The sequence below is a fragment of the Phoenix dactylifera genome, chromosome 8, assembly GCF_051530095.1.
Source record: "Phoenix dactylifera cultivar Ajwa chromosome 8, Ajwa_hap1_PhDact_Kaust_v1.1, whole genome shotgun sequence".
NCBI classification, from domain to species: Eukaryota; Viridiplantae; Streptophyta; class Magnoliopsida; order Arecales; family Arecaceae; genus Phoenix; species Phoenix dactylifera.
Genome location: NC_143197.1, coordinates 33,760,726 through 33,787,138, shown reverse-complemented (window position 1 = coordinate 33,787,138; position 26,413 = coordinate 33,760,726). Strand labels below are relative to the sequence as shown.

At 37.4% G+C, this 26,413-nt stretch overlaps 1 protein-coding gene across 5 annotated transcripts; it reads left to right on the top strand.

The window, feature by feature from the left end:
* Positions 1-1,101: 1,101 nt before the first annotated feature.
* LOC103704019 (myosin-11-like) lies at positions 1,102-26,194 on the top strand. Of its 5 annotated transcripts, XR_016396329.1 has the most exons (40): positions 1,102-1,816; positions 3,754-3,882; positions 4,722-4,865; positions 5,000-5,145; positions 5,229-5,385; positions 5,486-5,544; positions 5,678-5,837; positions 5,979-6,128; positions 6,215-6,351; positions 6,434-6,580; positions 6,708-6,809; positions 6,920-6,977; positions 7,064-7,165; positions 12,787-12,824; positions 13,019-13,145; positions 13,229-13,399; positions 13,520-13,705; positions 13,818-13,927; positions 14,067-14,127; positions 14,399-14,576; positions 14,656-14,861; positions 14,957-15,076; positions 16,050-16,148; positions 16,392-16,601; positions 17,992-18,131; positions 20,312-20,423; positions 20,511-20,561; positions 20,658-20,741; positions 20,912-21,082; positions 21,163-21,318; positions 21,433-21,639; positions 21,814-21,957; positions 22,151-22,221; positions 22,316-22,415; positions 24,043-24,099; positions 24,370-24,426; positions 24,514-24,594; positions 24,690-24,772; positions 24,878-25,808; positions 25,922-26,194. XR_016396329.1 is itself a non-coding variant. In XM_088703796.2 (39 exons), the coding sequence occupies exons 1-39, from the start codon at positions 1,814-1,816 to the stop codon at positions 24,999-25,001; spliced, it is 4,638 nt and encodes a 1,545-aa protein (XP_088559922.1). In that variant the 5' UTR covers positions 1,102-1,813; the 3' UTR covers positions 25,002-26,194. The 5 variants fall into 5 exon arrangements, 3 of the variants coding, with proteins under 3 accessions (XP_088559922.1, XP_088559923.1, XP_008785355.3); XM_088703796.2 differs by having other exon boundaries at positions 24,878-26,194; XR_015968493.2 differs by having other exon boundaries at positions 1,103-1,816; positions 13,574-13,705; positions 24,043-24,168; positions 24,282-24,426; positions 24,878-26,194.
* The last annotated feature ends 219 nt before the right edge of the window (positions 26,195-26,413 follow it).

Here is a 26,413-nt window from a genome sequence, read left to right as displayed (position 1 = left end):
GTATCTAGATTTTGATCAGATTGGAGATATCCCAAGCCATATCAAAAAAAAAAAATTGGTAGGTATAAATGTCAGGTATCTCTCAGAAAAAGAAACAAGATACACACAAGCGTGAAATTTTGTTTATTATTTAAAAGAATCATCTCTGCTTTGATCATCATCTTGCTCCTATCTTTCTCATTACTCTCCTTCACTTAATCCACTTTCCATTCTTGCTTCTCTTTACAACTGCTAGAGTCCCTTCATCTATGTTAAAGAGGCATCTATCTCAGACAACAATAGTAAGCATATGACTCCTATACAGTAATTAGTCAAAAATCTTCACCTTTATCCAACTTTCTTGGAATATATTTATATTGATCATTGAACTCCAAGCTACTGCTACGTGGATGGAGGGCGACTCCTTTACTGTCATCAATTGCTTCACCAGACTGAGTAAACAAGTAACGACGATGTCTGTCCTCCTATGGATGAGAGAAATCTGATCTCAAACCTTGATGGGTTCATAGCAAGTCACATTATAAAGTATCAAGTTAGCAGATCAGGTTGCCAACCATGTTGCTTATTATAGTATGAATATCATTTGGACTTTTATCTTTCTTAATTTTTTAGACTACTCGGTAAGAAAGATAAATTTTGAAAGTGTACATGGAAAGCATATTGGACATTTTAACTTCGGATAGAACTGACTTTTTTTGACTTCGATCATACCCAATGAATGACTTCATTGCACGAAGCAATAATATTTTAACGTGTTTTATGAGTGAATAAGAGCTAGATAATAATTGGAGGTTACAAATTTTTCTTATTACATAAAATAACTGTATTGGACAAAAATAACGAAATAGGATTTACCCTTTTGGTCTCTTATTATTTAGTTATCTAAGTAAAACTGTTCTTGTAGAGGGATTTCTCATCGCTTATCCTCTCGAGCGAACTTCGACGTAATGATGCGAGTGGGATTTTCTGTGGCGGTGCGTGTTTTGCATTGCGGAGCAACAACATTCGCCACGCGATGCACCACATTTGCCGCCAAACATGCAGCGTTCGGTTCTGGAGAGGGACGACGGTCGTCCGTCGCCGAGAATCCGAGATAGATGACTTGGTTAGGCTATCTAGGGCGGTACACGCACCGCAGAGGATCCGAATCCCACGAATGCTTGGGGTGTACGTACCGGGCGCGTTAAACTTCCCCGATCTAACAAACAAGGCGGGAGGGCGAGGGACGGGCGGGAAGGGGAGCCGAAAAGCCCGCCCAGGGCGTCGAGGCTTGAGGAGAGCCACGAACTCCCCTATAGATTTGGCGGAAGCTCCCCTTCACCCTCTCTCCAGTCTCCCATACTCCTTTCTCTCAGCTGAAACGAGTGAGCGAGCGGAATCGATGGGAGCGGAACGATTAGGGAAGAGGAGGAGAACACCGTTCCCCGACAGGTTTTCAAAGGAAAAGGAGAGAAAAAAGAGGAAAAGAAAAAAAGAAATCAGAATTGGAATAACGAGATTGATTGGGAGAAGAGGGAGAAACTTCAAGAAGAAGAAGAAGAGGAAGAGCAAAGAGATAATAAGGATTACGTGCGATCTCTGCTCCGCGGAACGATCTTGCTTTTCGTAGGCTTTGTTCAAGAACCCTCTTAGACGTCACAGCCAAGAAACAATGGAGTCCGCAGCGGCCAGGGCAATTCTCAATGGAAGGCATCAGGGGATTCGGCCCTTTCCGGAGGAGGAGGTTCTTGGACTACCCCCCAGGTGAATCGCTTCCCGGTTCTGGGATCGAAAATTCTGAAGGTCGGAGTCCAGTAAACAGAAAAGATAAAGAATGGTACGCGTTCCTATCACTCCCCCTCTCTGTATATAATAAGTACCGTGCTTGGAAAGATTAGCTACTCTTTCCTTTTGTCTTCAACCCATGATCCTGGCTTTACCGTCCTCATCCGTCGTCTGCTTTTAGGCGGCATTGTGGTTTCGTATTGCATATTTGGCACCCTAGAGTTTTGAACTGGCCTGTCCATACGAGGAATCATTTTCTTGCAGGGTAATACGGTAATCATAAAAGAAAAAGTTCGGTAAGTGGAACCGTAATTACAAGTATTCAAGCGTGCGGAATTCTTATATTTTATATTTCCATTCGGGATTACTTCCCCCTACCTTCAATTAATTATATCCCAGGAGATAAATGCAAGACGATCCCTTCCGCTTTTTCTAGCTTTGGTAATATGAATCAGCCATTTCTGAGGCTTGTAGTATGTCTATGCTTTCAGCTGGTCTCGAGATCCGTTTTATCTCCATGTCCTTGGACCGATAAGATCATTCAGGTGCGGTGGTAGGATTGTCCAAGCCAGAAAGGCACGCTAGTTTCACCCAGAAAAGGAACAGTTCACAATATTCTGTACCGGACAAAGCTCTTCCGATAGATTATTTATCTTTTCCATTCTCTCCTATATATAACCCAAAAGTTACATCCTTCAACCACATTGAAGCACTAATTTCAAATTCGTACTGCATTCATTATCTTCATATTTGAGGAGGTTGGAACTGCGACTCCTCCTCTTTGGCTGCTATTTTACAAAATAAAGTTCTAGCTTTTATAAGCAATGGAGGAAATATTGCTTTCTTTCCTTGTAAATAGCTGACCATTAACGGATAGTCTAAGGTCATGTACAAGTGAATATAAAGTGGCTCTTGTCATGATGCAGATTTTTGACCTGAGATGCATGCATTTTATTCTTTCACCATTCTAAAAGGATGCTGAGACATTTACTTGTAGTTCTCTTTTGTGTATTTGTTGAATATTATTCACATAAGGGCAAATGCCCAAACCAATTCAAGAAGATGACTTGATAATGTAAGCATTATTTTGCCCTAATATTTGTTGAGAACTTGAGATAGATTCCATATAAAAAAACAGCAGCAGTAAAGAATTTTGGAAGAATTAAAAAGTCAATGTTTAATTGGAAACTAGTGAAACTTTGGATTTTAGAAAGCTTACAAACTGTGCTTTTGATAACAGCGAGATGGAGATGATAATGATTTAGTGAGAAGTGAAGCGAGATTAGTGGATGAAGGATCTGCAGAAACCTTGAAAGCCTAGATAGAAGTTGGGCTTTGAATGTTAAAGTTGTTTCATTCTCTCATGTAACATAAAATTAAATGAATGGATTCCTTGGGAATGTTTAAGGAAAATAGAGACAATAGTCCAATGATCCAATTCGGAGGTCTTAATATTAGCTAATAAACAATGTATGATTCATGCTTTAGAGCTAAACAACATGCACAACACTATCAAATTATCTGAATCGCTAGGTATGTTGTTCTTGCTAATCAAATTGGATGCCCATAAATACTTTCATGCCAATGAGTACAAGGACATAGCCACTACTTCAAGGTACTCAAAACTAGCACATGGAACTATATAGGTATATTACTGGTTCGACATAGTGCAGCCAGTACAAAGTATGTTATGCACGTCGTACCAACATAGGCTCCCAGTAATTTTTCTCATCCATAACTATGGTATGCCTGAAACCAAATAGTATGTTGGTACGGGGCGGTATGGGGCGGTTCCGCTTGGTTCAGACTAGTTTATCTTATAAACTGAGTTCAACCTAGGAACCTTTCTGGTTCTGCACTAGTATGGTATGCTCTTTTATGGATGGTTCAGGATGGTTCAGCAAACTATGCACTGCTTTGTTTGTTCTTTCTAGAAATTACATATGTCATGACAACCAAGCTTTCTTTTTTTTATTTTAACTGTTGCAGGGAACTCCAGTTAATATAATTGTAGGTTCTCATATATGGGTTGAGGATCCAGCGTTAGCATGGATTGATGGTGAGGTTACTAAGATCAATGGTGAAGAGGCCGAGACCCAAACCAGTAATGGAAAAATGGTAAGTTGTTGATGACCTATGGCATTACTTATGACTGATTGAATGCAACTTTTTCTGTCATTTCTACCATCAAATTTTATGTCTTCAAATCCAATCAGCTAGCAACTTTTTTGAAGACTTAAAACTACAACTATCTTTTAGTACAGAAAAGTCAAATTCGTGAATTGTTATCCACTTTGAATGTGTTTTTTTTTTAAAAAAAATTTCTTTCTAATTTTTATTGTTGGGCTGCGGTGTATGTGTGTGTCCTTTCTTGGGGGGAGTGGGGGTGGGGGTGGGGGTGGGGAGGGGAGGGGATTGGGATATGTTGGACTTTTTGTGTCTTGTGCTATCTGAAGGGCCATGGGCCACTGTAATTGTATATATTGCTAGGCTATGATCCATTGTGTCACAAAATGTTGTATACTCTATGTAATTGTTTGAACATGACTTTAACTTGGTATATATGAAAGTCACTTGACACTGGCAATAGGCAACAACATAGTCTACATGTTAAGCTAATTGAGAGTATGTGCTTATGTTTCATCTTCTTATTTTTGAGGTCTTATGAGCTACCTTAATTGTATATACTGCAAGGCTACCATCCGCTCTCATATGTACCATCACTAATGGATTACTTAATTATAGTAACTGCATCCTCAATCTAACTGCTGTTCTAACGCCATATTATATTGTAATGTCTACTCTGTAACTAGGTGAAAATGACTATGAAACTTGGGTATATGCAAATGTCATGTAGCACTGGCAAGCTGCAACTTATTAATTTTGTCCTAAGTAAATTGGAAAACACAATTTTTGCATGGCAGAGCAGTGACATGTATTTCATGATGATACTTTAGGTTATTGCAAATTTGTCAAAAATATATCCAAAAGATATGGAAGCTCCTGCTGGTGGAGTTGATGACATGACAAAGCTCTCTTATTTGCATGAACCTGGTGTTTTACAGAACTTGGCAACCAGATACACACTCAATGAAATTTATGTAAGATACCAGTTTTTTATTACATTGTTTTCGTTATTCAATTCATATTTTAGTATTATAGCACTTCTAGGTTCAAAATATTCTCTAGATTTATACCATGACATGCAAAAATCATATATTTGTCACTCTGGCAGACTTACACGGGAAATATTCTTATTGCTATAAATCCATTTCAAAGACTGCCTCATATTTATGATTCTCATATGATGGAGCAATATAAAGGGGCACCATTTGGAGAGCTCAGCCCGCATGTTTTTGCAGTCGCTGATGTTGCATACAGGTGAAGTTTATTACTGTTATATGGAGGACTTTTGATTTGCTTCAAGAACGTAAAATGTTATGCAAATACTTCATTTGGAATAGGGCAATGATTAACGAGGGAAAAAGCAACTCCATTCTGGTTAGTGGTGAAAGTGGGGCAGGTAAAACTGAAACAACAAAGATGCTTATGCGCTATCTTGCCTTTTTGGGTGGGCGTGCTGCAACTGAAGGAAGAACGGTAGAACAACAAGTTTTGGAAGTAAGACCTAATTGTTTATCAAGACAGTTTAATATTTTTTTTCTAAATCCTCTGTTTATAACTTGTGCTTCTGAAACTTTGCTAACTGATGTGATTGCAGTCAAACCCAGTTCTCGAGGCATTTGGCAATGCTAAAACTGTCAGAAATAACAATTCTAGGTTGTCTGTTGCCATAAATTCACATTTATAGGAGATTAAATGTCAGGATAAGTTTTTATAACAAGATACCTTTATTACATATCCTGAGAGATTTGCATTTTTTTCTTTTTTCTTTTTTTGCCCCTTAATTCAGCCGTTTCGGTAAGTTCGTTGAGATCCAATTTGATAAGCAAGGTAGGATATCGGGTGCCGCCATCAGAACCTACCTTCTTGAAAGATCTCGAGTTTGCCAAATTTCTGATCCAGAGCGCAATTACCACTGTTTTTACCTTCTTTGTGCAGCACCACCAGAGGTGACCCTCTATTTTCTTTGGTATTGCTTATGATTTTATAATAATATTCATGGTGGATATTCTTGATATTGTTTTTTATCTTTTATAAAACTTGCCCAAGTTTTTTACATCTAATGTTTGAACTGTTACTTTGACTTTTAGGACATTGAAAAGTATAAGTTAGGGAACCCAAAATCATTTCACTATCTTAATCAATCAAATTGCTATGAGTTGGTTGGTGTAAGTGATGCCCATGATTATTTAGCTACCAGAAGAGCTATGGATATTGTTGGAATTAGTGCACAGGAACAGGTATCCTTTTTGTTATGCTTGTCTGCTATTTGGATAAAAACTGAAAACATCACTTGATCTTTTTTCTGATGAAAGTTGTTTTCCAGGATGCAATTTTCAGGGTTGTTGCAGCCATTCTTCATCTTGGAAATATCGATTTTGCTAAGGGAAAAGAAATTGATTCATCGGTTCCAAAAGATGACAAGGCTAAGTTTCATCTCAAAATGACTGCTGAACTTCTTATGTACACTCTATGTTCTTATTGTTCTTTTTTCCTTGCTTGGTATGTTGGTCATTGGGTTATCTTGGAATATGCCATATTTCAGGTGTGATCCTCAGGCATTGGAAGATGCACTGTGTAAGCGCGTCATGGTAACACCTGAAGAAGTTATTAAGAGATCGCTCGATCCTCTTGGTGCAACAGTAAGCAGGGATGGTTTAGCAAAAACAATATATTCTCGATTATTTGACTGGTAAATGATTTTGCAATAAGCAAGATTCCTATATCGGTTTAATGTGTCTTGAGTTTTTATAAAGCAGATGAAATGAGTGGAGGTACTGGCATCTGATTGATGGATGGTGTATTGCATTAACCTACAGGATTGTTGATAAAATTAATGTCTCAATTGGGCAAGACCCAACTTCTAGTTCACTCATCGGAGTCCTTGACATCTATGGTTTTGAAAGTTTTAAGACAAACAGGTAACTTGTTAATAAGAATCATTCAGCTTGACTTATAGGACATAGATTTACCTTTCTTTTTCTTTTGCTCCTGTTTTAACATTTATAACCTTTCATTATCCATTCTGTAGTTTTGAGCAGTTCTGTATTAACTTTACAAATGAGAAACTGCAACAACATTTCAACCAAGTAATGCTCATTCTTTCTGGGTTGTTCATTGTTGTCTTGTCTTTTTATTTAATAATTCTTATGAAGGTGCATATTGTGCTTTCCAGCACGTTTTCAAGATGGAACAAGAGGAGTACACGAAGGAGGCGATTGATTGGAGCTACATCGAATTTGTTGATAACCAAGATGTCCTAGATCTTATTGAAAAGGTCATTTTTTCTCCTATTTAGCTGCATAGGTCTATCAATTAAGTAGTATGCCATTCATTAGTTATGTCTGTTATTAAACTGTACATGCTCCATGCATAAGCACTAGTTCACACATTTCCACCTGTGTCTGTGTGTGTTTTTGTTTGTTTATTTCTTTCTTGCTAACTTATGCATATTTGTACCTATATCATACAAATATATATTATACCGACACACAAATGCATATTATATATATTATTGGGATTTGGGTTCAAAATCAAATAATTTCTTACCAATGCATTGAATAGTCACAAAATGGATGGATGACAAGTTAACTAATTTTCTTTTTTTATAAAGGATAAATAACTTGATTTGATTAATGTAAGGCATCCAAGCACATTGACTCTTGGTCCATATGACTGTCTATCATTATGCATTTAAAGATGTGTAGATCTTGATCAGTGACACGGATTATTGATTTGTAAGGCCCATTATACATACAAAGATGTGCTGCACATTTATGTTTATGCATGTAAACGAATACATGAAGATACATGCATACAAAATATATTTATGTGCGTGTATGTATACGTGCAAGTTGTCATTGCTTGGTGCAATGGTAAAATGTTGGGATGACAAGCACAATGGCGTGGGTTCCAGTCCTGGGGCAGCCACTTTGTGCAAAAGAAATTGCAAAGGCTAGGTCTGTCCCAATTTGCCCCTCCTAGGACCTTGGATTGCCGAGGAATAAAGGTATCATTTCCAAAATTTTGCCTAGACAAGATATGCCCTATTTGCAAGATGGGACACCTGTTGATATGGTCTTCAACCCATTAGGAGTACCCTCACGAATGAATGTGGGACAGATATTTGAATGTTCGCTCGGATTAGCGGGGGATCTGCTAAAGTTGTTATGCATGTAAACATACATAAATATACATACACATATACATATTTATAAAAATGTATTATTATTTATGCGCCCATATCCCATGTGTTTGTATTTACGTGCACAGATACACATATATATATGTATGTGTTTGTGTATATATTTATGCACATGCGAACATCTAGTCTTGAATTTGAAGATTGGAGGAGATCTGCACTCGTCACTTTTTTCTCTGTCATAGAAGCATTAAGTCCCCACTTGCTGGTAAGGACTGAGGAGATTGCTGCTTCAATTTTTTTCTTGGTGCTTGTATGGATTTATGCTCTAAAGTTCTTGTAATTATGTCATGTAGTATAAGGACTTGCTATTGACTTTAAACATGTGAAGGGCGGGATGATGCATGAGGCTCCTCCTGTTGCGGGGTTCGGAGAGGGTCAGATGCATGCAGCTGCACCTATATGCGGAGAGGCTGTTTTGATATTTAAACCCATGACACTTGGGTCGCAAGGGAGCAAACTCACCGTTAAATCAAGGTTCACAATCAGTTTAAACATCTGACATCTAATGAAAAATGCCTAACGATTTAAACAAGTTCTGTGATTCAGCTAACCTAATCAGATCAAATTAAGTTCTCACATTTAGTATGAAAAAACTCAAACACGTAAAATCAGGATGACATTTAATTAAATATACCCCTGTTATTCTTGAAAAGTCACCAAGAAGTAGCAGTAATAAGGCCCAAACAGGCTGAATGAATTGGTATTGGTGGAACTTGAAACCTTGATCCGAACATGTTGACTACCAAGGATTGGCGTACTGTACCAACTAGGGACTGGTATAGAGTACCCCCACTAGACTCCCTTATTGTGTAATGACCTCATCATGAGCAGCATCCAGACTACCACATATCATCTGGTAACTACCTGGTGTTGTTCAGTACACCTTTTTTTTTTAAAAAAATATTTTTTTTGGTCATGTAAACTGGCCATTTACAATGTTCACAAATGCCTATTCAGTACCGCCCTAGCAATATTCGAAGTGATTTCTGGTGCAAATTGTATTAGGTGTAAGTCTCTTGTCAATCTCTAAGCAATATATGTCCAAGTTGATAATGCCACGTGTGAGTAGATGAAAAAGTACAATTCAGAGCTGGTGGCAATTTCTTGGATGAGAAAGCCCTCTATTCTGACAGACTCCTTGAGTCTTAGAGCACGCTGTGAGCAGGAAAGAATGCCACAAAGCACTAGATATCAAGGTTTTAAATCTCGTGGGACAGAGATATGCCCATTTTTTGATGGAACAGGACACCCCGCTATCCCGCCCCATCCTGGCAGTAGTCCCGGTCATGCATCCCAGTAGATGTCCTCTCTCTCTCCTTTTTTTCCTTTCTTTTTTTCTTGCTTTCGTTTTCTTCTTTCTTTCTTCTTTCTTTCTTTTTTCTTTCTTTTTTCTTTCTTCTTTTTTTCTTTCTTTTTGTTCTACCTTCCTTTCTTTCCTTTCCTTTTTTTTTCTTTTTCTTATCCCTTCCTTGTTTTCTTTTTTTTCCTTTTTCTTCTTTCTCTTTCCTTCCTTCTTTCCTTCCTTTCTTTCTTTTTCTTCTCCCTTCCTTTCTTTCTCTCATTTTTCTTCTTCATATTTTCTTTCACTTTTTCCTTTTCTTCATCTTTCCTTACTTTCTTTTTTTCCTCTTTCTTCTTCTCTCCTCGCATGGATGGGTTTTGGAGTCCGACCCCCTCTCGATCCTGTTTTCTCGCAGGAATGGGACAGGATGGCCGGGATGCCCCCCGTCCTGCCTGGACATAAAACCTAGCTAGATATTATGTTATTTTACTACTTGATGAAATACCGGTAGCCAATTCATAATTACATTATGAAGTGGATAGCGATAACTTAGGGGTTGACTGAACCATACCAACACCACTAGTCTTGACTATGAGCTATTCACAATTTCATAGAGGAATTTGAGAACGAAATATATGTTGATCACCCGTCATGTAGTTAGACCCACAAGAATCAATGACCTAATAGGAGGATCTAAAAGGCACAAGACATCAAACTTTGTGAGTTAAGGAAGCATATGTGGATGAAGCATGATCATTTAGTTAATCAAAGTTGATCCTTCCTTAATTCTTTATGCATGCAAAATCTTCCTTGGCCAATGTTATTGTCTCCTTTCCCTAGGATTCTGCTAGTATTCAAGGGTTTAATAGCTCTGTTGAAGTTGGATTGATCTTCTATGATGATAGCTTGATTGGCCCATACTGTCCATACCAACTTTCCATGTAGATCCTAATGTGTGTCAACTTTATGATTAAGAAATCCACAGTGAGGGCACTTTGTGGTTCCATAGACTCTCCCTGGTTATATACCTCCATTGTAGCTTCTACAATGGTCTCGACATACAATATATAGCCATTGTTGGAAGAAACATAGGCTGATTAGTTGATATATGTAGGTGCCGTTTAATGGAATAACTGTTAACTTATGGAAATCCCCTTATATAAAGAGGGAACTTCACCCTTCGTGAGTGAAGAGGCTTGCACTTTTCGTATGGCATAATTTACCCATATTTGCATGAATTGGGAGCAGTGCATGAGCCGATTCAGGGGCTAGTGCGGGGAAGTGAATCTCTCTCTCTCTCTCAAAAAAAAAGGAAACAAGAGAGGAAGGTGCAGGAGAAAGTTTTTGTGGAAATTCCAAAGTCAATGCAGTATCCTAAGTACAAATTTCCTATTACTAAGATGTTGACACAAGTTTGGCAACATGAAAACAAGAGAGGAAGGTGCAGGAGAAAGTTTTTGTGGAAATTCCAAAGTCAATGCAGTATCCTAAGTACAAATTTCCTATTACTAAGATGTTGACACAAGTTTGGCAACATGAAAATATATTCTGTGCTTTTTCTATGCATAAATATCTGCAGCAGGGGATTGATACATATCTGGCTCTTTGAAATATCTTGGTTAATGTTTGATCTCCTTGTAATGCATCATCCTCAATACTTTCCATATCTCCAATGAAATTTTAAGGAACATAACAATCCCCTATTTGACAATCATGTCATTCGTTCCACTGCTTTATGTTCCCAGTCTTCTATTTTGGAATATTTTCTTTTAGCTCTAGGTGAAAGAGATGTAAGTTACCCTCTTTTCCTTTTGCCCTCAAAAAAAATACTTGGTCATCCATTGCCGACTAAATAGTTTTGATCAGTGTTTGCAATCTCGAATCATACCACCCGGCATGGGCTATACCATTTTGTATTGGTTGGATAACAAACCCCCTATGCTCCCCATATTGAGTGTCCATATTGAGGTATGTACTGTACCGACCCTCGGTACCGGTTGGGTGTACGGGAGCTGATGTCGAGATTGTAAACCTTGGTTTTGATCATTCAGCAAGCTTGCTATAGTTCATACTAACGATTATATAGCTGATTTCAAATCCATGCTTATAAAAAATGGACAAGATTTTGTCAAAAACTTAGGTTGTGATGAGCTCGGCATATTTGCAGAATCTCATGTTATGGCTGACAACAATAAGAGAGCAAGGAACCCATGTGCACATGTAACCTAACTACTTGGAGCATACACAAATATTCCCTACTGTCGTGGGGGCCACATTAACTTATTATCTTCCTGCATCCTTCCCATATCTAAAGCTTCTGGATGAGAGAGCTTTATATGAAGAGATCTATGACAAGTTGAAAAAAAAAACTGATTTGGCCGGCCCCAACATTTTGTTGAAGAAACTTACCCAAGAAAGTTATTTGATCAGAGAAATATAGATTGATTTGCTTTAGGATTGTGAGGATTCTAGGTCCTTTCATCATTTGATGAAAGGTCTTGCAGGTCTCTACTGATCATGTCTCTGCTTCCCACCAACAAATCTTCGGCAATAAGGAAAACATAGAGGTGTCTCACCAATCATACAAGAAAAACATAATAAATATGATATCTTAGAGTAAGAAGTGAGTGAGAAAGGAGAGAAAAGTGAAGCAGAAGAGTGGGGAGAGTTTTTTTGTTTTTTTGGGTGGGGATGTTTTGCCAAAATGGACAACCAGGACTCCTGCCCGCTGTTGACACTTTTCCTATGAACCTTTCTTTTACGGACACAGTTTATAGTTTTATTCTTTTGTAATAGGTTGAACTCATTTCTTACATGCCATTTTACAACAGTACATCTTGAGACAGACTATTTAGATCAAACAATGTGGATCTAATTGGATTAGTCAGCAAATATATTCTCTTATATGTTTCCTATTCTTGTATCAAAGTAGCCTTGGATTCCCTTTCACAGAAGGTAGCTTTTAAAATTTGAAATATGGGAAAGTTTTAAAAACACATGCAGAATCCACTTCTATTTTTTTAATTAGTTTTACTGAAAATATTTCTCATTATTTACAGGATAGTTAACACACTTTTGTTAAATGTATGTCCACAAATGTAGTGTTCTAGTACATTGGCATTATCTTTGTATTGGTTATAATGCTGACTAGTTTATGCATTACACCTGAGTGATCCAAAAAGATTAACAGTGTTGTTTACTGCTTCTTCCATCATAATAATTTCCCTTGTTATGATAAATCCTGATTATGTAAAAAAGTTAGAATCTGATGTCATCCTTTTTGATGGTGGATTATGACTAGATTGCCTCAGCAAAATCGATTTATATTTACCAGTGAAGGATTCTGAATGCATGCATATGAATTTGGAAACTGCATATTATAGAAAACTTATACTTTTATTATCATTTGCAGAAACCTGGAGGTATCATTGCACTCCTTGATGAAGCATGGTATGGCAATGTTTTTATTTGCTTTTTTTGAACACCCAATATTTTCTTTTAAATGAAGTGAATTCAATGTACTTAGCAATATTCTGTTAGAAGCTGTCAAATGTGCACAAAATCTTTGTTTGAATTATTGGTAGGTGAATTTGTTCACCGCCTTTCTTGTACTATTAATCATCTTTTTCTCCCCATTTCACCAGTATGTTTCCAAAGTCAACACATGAAACCTTTTCTCAGAAGCTTTATCAAACATTCAGTAAACACAAGCGCTTCATCAAGCCAAAACTCTCTCGTACAGATTTCACAATATGCCATTACGCTGGCGAGGTAAGTTTTGATGAATTAGCTCATATTTTTTTATAACAGGATTTATTATTTTTCTAAAAGCATTCCTTCCTTGCTTTTATCAGGTGTTATATCAATCTGACCAGTTTCTAGACAAAAATAAAGATTATGTGGTGGCAGAACACCAAGATTTGTTGAGTGCTTCAAAATGCCCTTTTGTGTCAGGCCTTTTTCCTCCTCTGCCTGAGGAGACAAACAAATCTTCTAAGTTTTCCTCCATTGGTTCTCGTTTTAAGGTGTATAATCTTTCTATTTTAATCAGCTAAAGGTTAACAGAAACATGACTCCATCATATATAGAAGAGTTAAAATTTTTATTACATGTTACATGCCTTTCATTTATCAGACTTTTTCCAGGTTTTCTTTGCAGTAACATATGCACCTCACTCTATTATGGTCTACTTGCTGCAGCAACAACTACAGGCCCTGATGGACACATTGAATTCGACAGAACCTTATTATATTAGATGTGTGAAGCCGAACAATCTTCTAAAACCTGCCATATTTGAAAATGTCAATGTCATGCAGCAATTACGATGTGGTGTGAGTGCAATTCAAACTTAGATGGTCTTCTATTATTCAAACTTAGATGATCTTCTATTGTTCCTATTATACTGTGCACGTGTCTAAATTTTACAACTATTGGTGGCATTAGGGTGTTCTTGAGGCTATCAGAATCAGCTGTGCTGGATATCCTACACGTCGCACATTTTATGAATTTCTACACCGTTTTGGTATTCTTGCTCCAGAAGTTTTGGAGGGGAAGTATGTTCCACCTTTAGTTAATAGTTTTATACTTGTTATGTTTTTGATTTTGACTCAGCGATGTCAGGTTTCTTCTTGAACTCTTTACTTATTGTTATGTCATTTGTGTTTCTTGTTCTAATATGTTACAATTGAACAGCTATGATGAAAAGGTAGCATGCAAAAAAATTCTGGAAAACAAGGGCCTAACAGGCTTTCAGGTAGCTTCTGGACCATCTTTGTCATTATAACATTATGTATATCCATACTTCATTGGAATAACTGCATACAATCATTACTTGATGTGCTCTTTCATAAATGTTTCTGAGGCATGAGTCATTTTACAGATTTTGCTAGAGTCTTTAATTTTTCCTTTTCTTTTGAAGTTAATCAAAATTATCTACGAATTATTTGCTCGTATCTTAGACTAGTATTGATGAGAACTTCATATAGTGCTGATGTTATATATCATATCACCTCCTGGTTTTCCAGATAGGAAAGACAAAGGTTTTCCTTAGAGCTGGTCAGATGGCTGAGTTAGATGCTCGAAGAGCTGAAGTACTTAGCAATGCTGCCAAAGCTATCCAACGCCAAATACGAACACATATTATGCGGAAACAGTTTGTTGCATTGCGGAAGGCTACCATTCATGTTCAGGCACTATGGAGAGGTGTATTTAGGTCATGTTGATGTGATAGTCTGTTTGATTTCTTTTGTTGATTACTGACATCAGTATGGCATGTTTGTAGGACGATTGGCTTGTAAGCTGTATGAGTGCATGAGAAGAAAGGCTGCTGCAATTAAAGTTCAGAAACATTTGCGCACGTACCAGGCTAAGAAGGCTTATACACGTTTGAAAATGTCAGTTCTTGTCCTGCAAACTGGTTTTAGGGCCATGGCTGCTCGGAACAAGTTCAGATTTAGGAAGCAAACAAATGCAGCAACTGCCATTCAGGTTATTATTAAATTTTTATGTTACATATGTTTAAAAATATCATTTATGTACTTTGTTGTTTACGGATATTGCTGTCCTCTTGATCCATTCTGTAGGCTCATTGGCGCTGTCATAGAGCTCATTCTTATCATAAAAAGCTAAAGAGGGCATCCACTGTCACCCAGTGCAGATGGAGGGGAAGAGTTGCAAGGAGAGAGCTCCGGAAACTCAAAATGGTTGGTTATCTGACCAGGTTTTTCTGTTTGTGCAAGATAATGAAACACAAGAGCTTGTGATGAAAAGCAAGCTTTTTCATTCTTTTTCCTGTGGTATATGTGGCATTGTAAGTAGGCTTGCAGGCATTTCCACTAAACAGTAGCAAAAGTATATGGACATTGATCCCTGATGAGCTGATGAAGCTTGGAAATAATTGACACACCACCTACGGTACATGCATGTAAAAGTGCTTGTCAAAATCTTTCCTTGCTTTGTTAGAAAGGCAGCTAACCTTTCGCTCAGACATGTTGGAATTCTTTGGAGAATCCTTTATTTGGAGGATGGAAAGTAAGGAGAAAGAAGTACAAGTTAAGAAAAAGGTAGAATCAAAGTGAAGACGTTGATCCAATGAAAAGTCAATGTCTAATCACATTACCAGATTTGCTAAAACCAGAGCTTCATAATGTAAAGATTACTAGAAGTCTAGAACCCTTTGAAATCAATCCCTATGATTCTATAACTTCCCTAACCAGCTGATATATAGTAGTTCAACATGACCTTGCATATGCGATGGCATTGGGCACTAAGATGACAGCTTACTTTGCTCCACATAATTCCAGAAACTTCTCAATTGATTTCAATCATGTGATTGACATGTCATTCCTAAATTTAGGTGCTGTTACCTTTGTAAGTTGTGTATTGTAACAGTAACCTATACTATCCCAGTATGCCTCTTAAATAGAAAAGTAATTAACATGAACAGAGAGGGAATAGATTTTTAATTAGAGAACTGAAAGTTGCACATTATTATGTTGTTGTGAAAAGTGATGATTAGGTCACAAAATTCTGTTTCTTCTGCCTCATTTGCCGGTATATTTTGGATAATGAGACTACCTTATCTGATTTGTAACTAAATTCAGAGAATGTCACATGTTCAGTAGCTAGAAGCATATTATCACATTGAGGTTCTCTGTCTTTATTTTTTTTCCCCAGGCAGCACGAGAAACAGGTGCACTTAAAGAAGCAAAGGATAAGCTTGAAAAAAAGGTGGAAGAACTTACATGGCGTTTACAGTTGGAGAAGCGAAAGAGGGTACTACTTAGACATTTTCTTCACTATTTTCCCAGTGGGTTATCGCTAGAGTTCATATTTTATCACGACATGTTAATAATAGCTGTCACATGTATAACTTTTTTTGTTCTGCCACTGACATGGATAGTTGATTTGCCTGTTCACATATATGTAATTTTTTAATTAACTGACAGTGCAGTTCTAAATAAATCTCACCTGACCTTCACAGAGACTGATGTTTTAATGATCTGTGAATGGATGCAGATGGACTTAGAGGAAGAGATAACAAAATTACAGAGCTCTCTTCAAGCAACACAAAATAAAGTGGATGAGACAAATGCAATGCTTGTCAAGGAACGAGAGGCTGCTAGAAAGGCTATTGAAGAAGCACCTCCTGTTATCAAGGAGACCACTGTTCTTGTTCAAGACACTGAAAAAATTGATTCCCTGACAACAGAAGTGGAACACTTGAAGGTACTTGCCCATGTCCGGTTCTCTCTTATACTTTTGGTGTTTTTCTTTATTGCTTGATGGTGCTGCAACCAATATAATATAGTTCTCAACTCAACTAGGCCTTAATCCCTAATTAGTTGGAGAAAAATAAAGATAATACAATATAATGCAGTGATAATGTAATATGCATTACTTATAATATGCACCAAAATTAAAACTTTTGGTGCTTTAACTAATATAACATAATATAATATAATATAATGCAGTATTCCTTTCGGTAACACTTAAGATGACTAAATATGTTCGCATGCATGAGAGAAAATAGAATTTATCAATTTAATAATGCTTCCATTTGTTGTGTCAAATTATAGTAGGGACTAGGGATGCAACTTGTGCAGATTGGATTGAGTTGAGGGCTAAGCCTAATCTATCGCAACTTGTATGTCCAACCTTAACCCAACCCCCAACCTGAACTAGGGTTGGGATTTATCCAACCCTACCCATCTTAAGCTGAACTCAAGCTGGATGGCTTAATATTGGATTGGTTGGTATCTTGCTTCGCTGTGTTTATGCTATCTGTGACTCAAGAAGAGCTATAGATATACTTCAATAAGACATATAAGCATGAAGCATTTCATTTCATTTATCAGGTTGGATCAGGTTCCATTAAATTAGGATCAGGTGAGGGTTGGGTTTAAGCTCAACCATGACTAAACCAAACCTGGAGTTGGGTTGAGATTTTTGAGCAAGCACCAACTCCAAGTTCATAAATCCATGGCCTCCCTCGACCTAATGAGCAGGTTGGGCTGGTCGGGTCAAGATAAACCCAGCCCAAGTTGCACCTTTACTTTTTATGAAATTGTTAGAAAGTATATTTTAATGGATTGCATGTCAAATTGATATCTTGTAACCAATATAACATTAACAATAAAATTTCTTGTATCATTGGATTCAATATGTTTGGCCCAATTAATCTAGTGAAGCATGCAATTTTTTTCAGTTATTCAAATGTGTGAGACATGAATTCAAGACAGACATGAAAATTTAAGACTGAAAATGTCATTTTCTGCTTACCAAATTTGGTTCCCCAAATAGTTGTGCGAAGTCTGGATGGTCATGGTATGTTCATGCCTTCATGGCTTATCAAAGTTAGTTATAACTGCAACAATAGGTGCTATAAACTCCAGGTTGCTTACTAGATTGAGAATTTTTCCTGATGAGATAAAGTTTCCAGGTCTGTAATTTGTAATTGCATTATCCCTTTTGTACTTTTCTAAGTTGAAATTTCCTGTTTAACTTGTTCTAAGTGTTAGTAAGTGCTTCTCCATAAATGCTCATTTCCAGCATAGCACATAGCACCAAGGCAATGCACCAAACTTTGTTATATTTGTTTTTCTTGATTCTCTTATAGGCTTCATTACATTCAGAGAAAGAAAGAGCTGATGAGTTTGAAAAGAAATATGCTGAAGTTCAAAGAATAAGTGAAGAAGGACAAAGAAAATTGGAAGAGGCAGAAGGAAAAGTACATCAACTTCAGGAATCTTTAAACAGGTCAAACTTCTTTCTGGGTGTTAGATTTCTTATTCTTCTAGCAACTTTTTTCCAAGGACTTAATTGTTTGCGTTGAGAAATGTTATAAATGATTTCCTTTAGCTGAGTATTTTTTTTGTTTTTTCCTTTCCATTAGGATGGATGGTAAGGAAACACTTATATAGCTGACTCATATAAATGGGAGATTTGTTGATTAAGGTAATGATGCTCATGTTTTCGACCATTGCATGCCACTTGCTTGGCCTTTTCCCCAGCTCCTGTGAAGAAATTGCTTGTGACTTGTGGTGCCTAGTTCGGTTTCCTTCAGTATGGTGGTGCACTTGTTTGACTGATGATCTCCAATCTAGAAGCCAGTTTTGGACAACAAACCCCTTGTCTGAAAACCAAGTTAGTACTTTTTCCTATCCCAATGTACATCCAGGTCTTTGGATGATCCTTAAAAAGAACCTACATCAATATAAATAGGTTCCAGATTTGTTCTGGGTGTGGTTGGTTTGGAGTTGGGTCCCCAGGGAATTCAGGAGTTAAACTTTTGAGGGGCCTCCCCATGATGAAAATGACTTATGTTTTGTAGTCAGAAAATCTTTTTCAGACATATATTCTATAGATTGTATTTGTTGTAAAGACTTATGGGTTGTTTCAAAAGTAAATTTTTTTAGCTCATTTGTTAAATGAGTAAAAGTAGGCTCTTTCCTAGTTTAAAAAATGTTTCAGTTCTTTAAATTAATCAGTTATTACTCAACAACTTAAAAGTACAATCATGAGTGAAAAATTCTGTTTTGTTAGGGGAGAAAATTGCAGGTGAAAGAAAATATAGAAGATTTAGAATTTTTAGGCTTATTATTTTACAGTTAAATGAATATCTAGTGATTATAAAACTAGGTTAATTCTAGGTTGACCGATCTAAAAGTAGGCCACTTCCAGGCATATAATGCTGTCTAAAATCCATGTGTTGAAAATGCTAGGCTTGTGTATATAATTAAATAGCATTTGCTGGTAAGGTGTGAACTAACTGGTTTTGTAAATTATCTCAGAACAGCCAACAACTGTTAGCTCAGCTGATTGGCACCCCTCACCTAGAGGCTTGCCTTGGGGGAAGTCTAGGGTTCAAATCCTAGTGGTGGTACCAAGGTCTGCCGGACCGACCATACCGGCATACTAGTGGGCACCGGTACTGGTACGGTATCGGTTGGAACCGGTATCGAACCGTAGACATGCGCGCGGACGTGACCATGCGCAGACGTCAACAAAAAAAAAAGAAAAAAAAGCAAAAAACAATGGGTCGGTATGCGTCCGCGCGCGGACGCGTTAAAAGCCATAGAGTGGACTCGCACATCTGTGCGCGATTCCCAAAAAAAAAAAAGCAACTACGCGTCTGCGGACGCGCGCGGACACGTTAAATGCCACTCTATGGCATTAAATGGGCAGCCCGCGTGGGCGCTCTTTTCCGCACGCGGGCGCGCAGGAAAAATTCGCTTGGTTCGGTGGTTCACACCGGTACCGGCTTGTACTGGTGCGAACCGCCGGTTCGCACCGGAACAAGTACGGAACCAATCGGTTCCGACCCAGTTTGGATCGGAACCGATTTTATATGCTGTACCGTACTGGTGTCTGTCGGTTCAACATACCATGGGTGGTACATTACTGTTGTATTACTCAAAAAAAGAAAAAGTAAATTATCTCAGAAGAATCTTTCTTCTTCACCTTTAGAGTGTTTCTTATATATTGTTCATGAAAATAAATCTTCTTGATCATTTATTTCAATTTGTATATGATGAAAAAAGGGTGTCCTAGCGCACGAGGCACCCATAGTTCTGAGGAGGGTCAAATATATATATTCTGACTCCTGCATGCGGAAAGGCTGTTTCGTTATATAATATTCAAGTATATGATGATTATTGGTTATATGATATGCAAGTATTTTCATAAAATGCATCAGTACTGTGATTAATTATTGTGACATGACAGTGCTATAAGCTGCACTGTTGTATCTACAAATAGCATGGTTTCATCTGATAGCATGTCTTAACATTCAGTCACCTACCTTCAAATATCTTCATTACAAAAACAGTATATGCAACCACATGATTCCAAGCCAGTTGACTATACATGATAGAAAATGGTATTCACCCTATACGTAATGATTTAATTTAAGTGAAAACCTATATTTTCTCAATTAGGCTTGAAGAGAAGACATCAAATGTAGAATCGGAAAATAAAGTACTCCGTCAGCAGGCTGTATCCATGGCTTCCAATAAATTTTTATCAGGACGTTCTAAATCAACTGTACAGGTGAATCCTACAAATATCATGCTGAATTCCCAAATGACAATTTAAAATATAAAGCACATTATAATAATTCCTTCTTTTGGTTGACAGAGGAGTTTTGAGAGTGGTCATGTAATAAGTGGTGATGCAAAAACAAATGCAGTAAGAGGAGGCTTGTTTTGTATTTTGATAGTTTGTTAGTCAATTAAGAAGTCTGGAATAATTCATTAGCTGACCATCTCCACATGTATGTTCTAGGATCCCCACAACACCTCATCTGCCTCAAGGGAACACTCTGAAGTAGAAGATAGACCACAGAAATCTCTCAACGAGAAACAGCAGGTATGCTTCTAGCTGCCTTTACCATTAATTCCTTTTAGATTTCCTGCTAATGATGCTTCACGATCTGGAACTTTAATGGCTTGCTGCTTCTTCTTTCCCACTTTTTTTCTTTTTCTGTGTGTGTCTGTGCATATGCGAGTACCTATTGTTGCATTGATTGCCACTTACAGGAGAATCAGGATCTGCTGATCAGGTGTATTGCACAGCACCTAGGCTTTGCAGGGAGCAGACCAATCGCTGCCTGTATTATATACAAATGCCTTCTCCATTGGCGATCTTTTGAAGTTGAGCGTACAAGTGTTTTTGACCGTATTATTCAGACTATAGGCCATGCTATTGAGGTTTGAAGTGTGATATTGGAATTCTTGTGTTTTGGTTAGCCAGCTGACCCTACTGAATTATTCTTCTTTACCTGTTGAAGACCCAGGATAATAATGACGTCCTTGCCTATTGGCTCTCCAATGCTTCGACCTTGTTACTGCTACTCCAACGTACACTGAAAGCAAGTGGTGCTGCCGGCATGGCTCCACAACGCCGGCGGTCTTCATCAGCTTCTCTATTTGGGAGGATGACTCAGGTTGAAAAATGTCTTGTTTGTTGATATCCAAAGATGCTTACTAAAGTTGAAGTTTATGCTTGTGAAAACTAGTTATCAAGTTCAAATGTTTATTGTGTATTGTTTTTGTATTAGAGTTTCAGGGGAACCCCTCAAGGTGTAAACCTTTCTTTTGCAAATGGAAGCTTGGTTGGTGGAGTAGACACATTGCGCCAAGTGGAAGCGAAGTATCCAGCTTTACTGTTCAAGCAACAACTTACTGCATATGTAGAAAAGATTTATGGAATGATCCGTGATAATCTGAAAAAAGAGATTTCTCCCTTGCTTGGTCTGTGCATTCAGGTATATTTATGTGCTTATGTCCTTGGCATTTGTGTGTTGGTTTTTTCATGTAATGTTGGCTTTGCTGGTGTTTTTCACTTTTTGGCAAATTATGGATACTGCTTTAGGCAAAGTGTTGTTTTTCATCCGGTTCAGTTGGTATATTCATGTTACTTCTGTACATGAATTATGTAGGCTCCTAGAACATCAAGGGCAAATTTAGTGAAAGGATCTTCTCGTTCACTTGCAAGTGCTGCAGCCCAGCAAGCTTTGATTGCTCACTGGCAAGGGATTGTAAAGAGTCTCGGAAATTTCTTGAGTACATTGAAAACAAATCATGTTAGTATATTTCTGTTGCCACCGCATTTTTTTTTTTCATTAACTTTACCTCTATAGTAAGTTCTAGCAAAATTCAGTGGTCTATCTATGCATTCTGGGTTAACAGATTGCATCTTATCTAGCTTTTACTTAAATGAGTCAAAACTGTCAAATAGACCTAAAGTCTCTAACTGGTATATTTTACCGTACTCAGGTGCCTCCCTTTTTAGTTCGAAAGGTATTCACACAGATATTTTCCTTCATCAATGTACAGCTATTTAACAGGTATTGGGTTTAGCTGTTTTCTTCGTACAAAGTGCATCATGGCATGGTGTGATGAGAGTTTTTATTAATTACAAGGAACTCTTTCTGTTTACAGTCTTCTATTAAGGAGGGAGTGTTGCTCATTTAGTAATGGGGAATATGTTAAAGCAGGACTAGCTGAACTAGAACATTGGTGCTATAAAGCAACAGACGAGGTACCTCAGTTTCTTGACTGTAGTTTACTTATTTTTCCCCAGTTTGATATAAAAAAACATTTTCACCGAACTTCGAAAGTTCAAATGCAACTATGTTGTACTTGTTGCAGTGCGTTATGAGTGTCTGCCAGTATATTGGCTTGTTTGCAGTGAATTGGTTTTTGGCATATCTGGCAATATTTGAAAATGTTAAAATGTGAAAGATATGGAGAATATGTGAAAAATAAGAAAATGAAAGAAATATCTGACAAAATTGCAAGAAGATACAAGTCTTTGTCTAGGTGCTCTTTCCCATATCTATCACCTAGTAAGTTTCGCATCATCACTTTGGTATTATCTACACATGTAAATTTTATCTATAAGAGTCCTTTTAACTTAAGCAATAAAAGAAAAAAGCATACCGAGGGACCTTTCTTTTATCATTTTTTTTTCTCGTCTTCCATCCCTTTCTTCTCTTCAGCATTTTTTTAAAAGCATATAAAATTGTCTCTTGAGGTATATATTATGTGCCCTATTAATTCAATTTTCTTAAACTCTCCCTCTAGAAAATGCTATGGAGCAACACCTTTTTAATTTCTGCGCACTGACACTATTTACCACTCTTTCGTGTATACTGAGATCTGAAGCAACGTAGAGGAGTTATTTTAAATTGCAATCTAAAAATAGAAAAGAAATATTATGCATGACTTTCTTTTTAAAAGCTGAAATCCAGAAGTTCCATTTACCTGGATTTACTCTTTCAAGTAGACTCATAATTATTTTCTTATGACCTCACTAGCCTCCAGCTATTGGGGTTTCTCCTCCTTTCTCAAGATGGCTTTTTGAACCAGTTAGGATTTTATCTTTTCAATTTCCCAAGCATTCCTCTTTCTTTAGGGAGTCTTAGTGAGTGCTTATGACCATGAGGAGTCACCTATCTTCCCGAGAATAAGAAAGCAGAGCCATTATCATCCTCGAGTTGATTGAGATGTCGCTGTAGTCTCCTTGAGAAAGAGGAAAGTGGGGAAAAGCCCATAAATGATTATTAGAGTTGTCAGAGTTTGTCAGAAAGGGAAACATGGAAAATCGAAAGCCATCACCAAGCTGCAAATATTTCCTCAAAAAGAGGCATGGGAAGGAAAAACCAACAAAAATGTTGGACTTTAAATAATAGATTTACAAAATGGTTGATATTTTTGTTCCTTCTAATCAGTGAGACTGGATATTCAGGTTGTTCTAAGCTGCCCTAAGGCTGCATCTGCATGGATGAATGCGAATAAGTATGTTGGTGCTTTACATTTAAATTGTGCTAGCATTCCTCACTGTAAAGTCAGGAGACTAATACTGGAAGATCTAAGTTAATGTTCTTGAAGTAAAAAATTCAAATGGGAATGGATTTGTAACTTATTAACCTTGGTTAAGATGCCTAAAATGTTAGGATTTTGCCTTCTGTCATTTTTTAGTTATTTATCTCAATTCTTTAAATTTTAATCAAGTGTGCAAGAGAAAATTCGTTTTGCAGTCATTACTAATTCTACTCTGCAATGTTCTGGTTTTAGTGAATTCAGGACTGGTCAACAAGCTCAATTTAATATCAGTCTAGTTTTGTGAACATTATTTTCGTTGCCTGATAATGTTTCAATTGCAGTATGCAGGTTCAGCTTGGGATGAGCTAAAGCATATCAGACAGGCTATTGGGTTCCTGGTACTGAGTTCTTGTTGTACTGCTATTTGTGTTGCACATCATTTTTAACCCTTAGTTGGATTGCTTTTAGTAAGTCATACTTATTAGCTTTCTGCTATACAAATTTACTGCTGTACAAGTTCAAGTTTGAAAAATATTGTAGTACCTGCACAAATAAGTAAACTGAGATTGTCCATTCCTAGACTCAAAATTCTGTATCCTCGAAGTGGGCAACCATTCACACCTTTCCTTCCAAGTTGAGAGTATGTCTTGAAAATTTTGATTCTCCAGGTTATCCATCAAAAACCAAAGAAGACATTGGATGAAATAAGCCATGACCTTTGCCCGGTGAGTGAAACCTCTTAATCTTCCCCTGTGCCTTTTCCCCGTTGCAGCTTTCATGAAATCCAACCAGCTCTACTATTCCATTCTCAGGTACTCAGTATACAACAGCTATACCGGATCAGTACAATGTACTGGGATGACAAGTATGGCACCCATAGTGTATCACCAGAGGTAACTTTATTTTGATGCCACTCATTTAGAGATTGTTGGGACTGCCAGATGTTAGTATATTGAGGATTTCTGATGAGAGTGGGAATTCTGCTTAGGTTATATCAAATATGAGGGTGTTGATGACCGAAGACTCTAACAATCCTGTGAGCAACTCATTCTTGTTGGATGATGATTCAAGGTTACAAACTTATTATTACTTATAAATTTGTTGTCCTTTTTTTTTAAAAAAAAATATTTCATCATTTTGCTGGAAATCCTTCATTTAACCTTATTGAATGTGCAGCATACCATTTTCAGTTGATGACATATCGAAGTCGATGGAACAGATTGATATATCTGACATCGAACCACCCCCGCTTGTCAGGGAGAACTCGGGTTTTGTTTTCTTGCTTCCACGCTCTGAATAAACACTTCCTACATGGACTTACACCGTCAAAAATCAGAATGCAGCCCTATGATTATTTTGACAGCCATGTGAACTATGGCAGGATCAGTTCTTCCTGCTTGATGAGGGCCATTCTTCTCTCACATGGAGGGCCTTGGTTAGCAGGCCGCTTCACAAAGGAGTTCCACAAAGGGCAAGTTCAGCACTCTTCCTCCAGTTTTGGTTAACTGTGTCGGTGAATGGGCTGAAACTCAAGGTGTTGGTTGTGCTCTATTTAACACAAGCTAGGGCTTTTTTTTTTTTTGAATGGTGTATTGTTCTTCTGGATGTAAGATTCAATTTTGAATCAAGCTGAAAGAATAGTTCCTTTTTTTTTCAGTTGATTCCTCTCTCATTGAGTTGGGAATACAAATATTGATGAAATTTGTTTTCTCGTACAATGGCAAGACCAAATTTGACTGTTTTCAGGCTTGAAAGTTCTTGCAGAACAAAAGCTGAATATCTGCATCTCTTGTAAAACATGGGGGAGAGACTCCAAGTTGGCAAGGAGGCATCCAACAAATAGAGGTTCAATATAATACTCCTCTAGTGAGAGTGTCATGCGAGAGGCAAAATGTTAGAATGAATCCTAGCCTTTTCATTATGATATGCTCGATAAATCTGTTCGTGATACAGAAACTGTTATCCCTGAATATAAGCAACAAGCTGTTTGGTGGTCTAAAAGTTCCTCCTTTGGCAACTCTTCAATCTTCGACTGCTGACTTGATCAAAGGCTAATCTACTCTTGGGTCATTATGTCAAGATTTTTCATGAGAACCGTGCACATGCGGTAAACAAAAGAATACATATTTCATTTTAGATGGCTCTTCCATTCCCATTATTAGTGTTATACCTGCATTCATCTTGCATGAAGGTTTTATACAAGAACGGATAACTTTTCAGATACTCCGGTTGGTTTTGGGATTCACGAACGGTTCACAGGAACAGGAGATCCTTTCTTGTCCGATGAAAGGCATAGCTGAACAATGATGTGTAATTGCCATTAGGCATGCATATATGTAGAGACACCATTTAAGATGAGCCATTGCTCTTTCTGAATTCCCAAAAAGAGAGTGTTTGATCTAGTAGTCTCTTTCTGCTGTAAAATTCAAGTAGACTGACAAATTATGTAAACACCCTGCTTAACTATTCTCCAATTTTACCTTTTTATTGCTGCATGTGACAGTCTAGATGCCTTCTCTCTCACACACCTTTTCTGTGACTGCATCTTGCCTCAGACTTGAGAAATAGGACAATTTACATTTTTAACAATATTTTATTATGTTTATGTATGATCGTTACAAAGGTATCTAAGCAAACTAGTTTTTGTTGTTTTAGTCTATTCAAGACTGAAGAAAGAACAGTATAGGCCTTTGTTGATATTGACAAAATTAG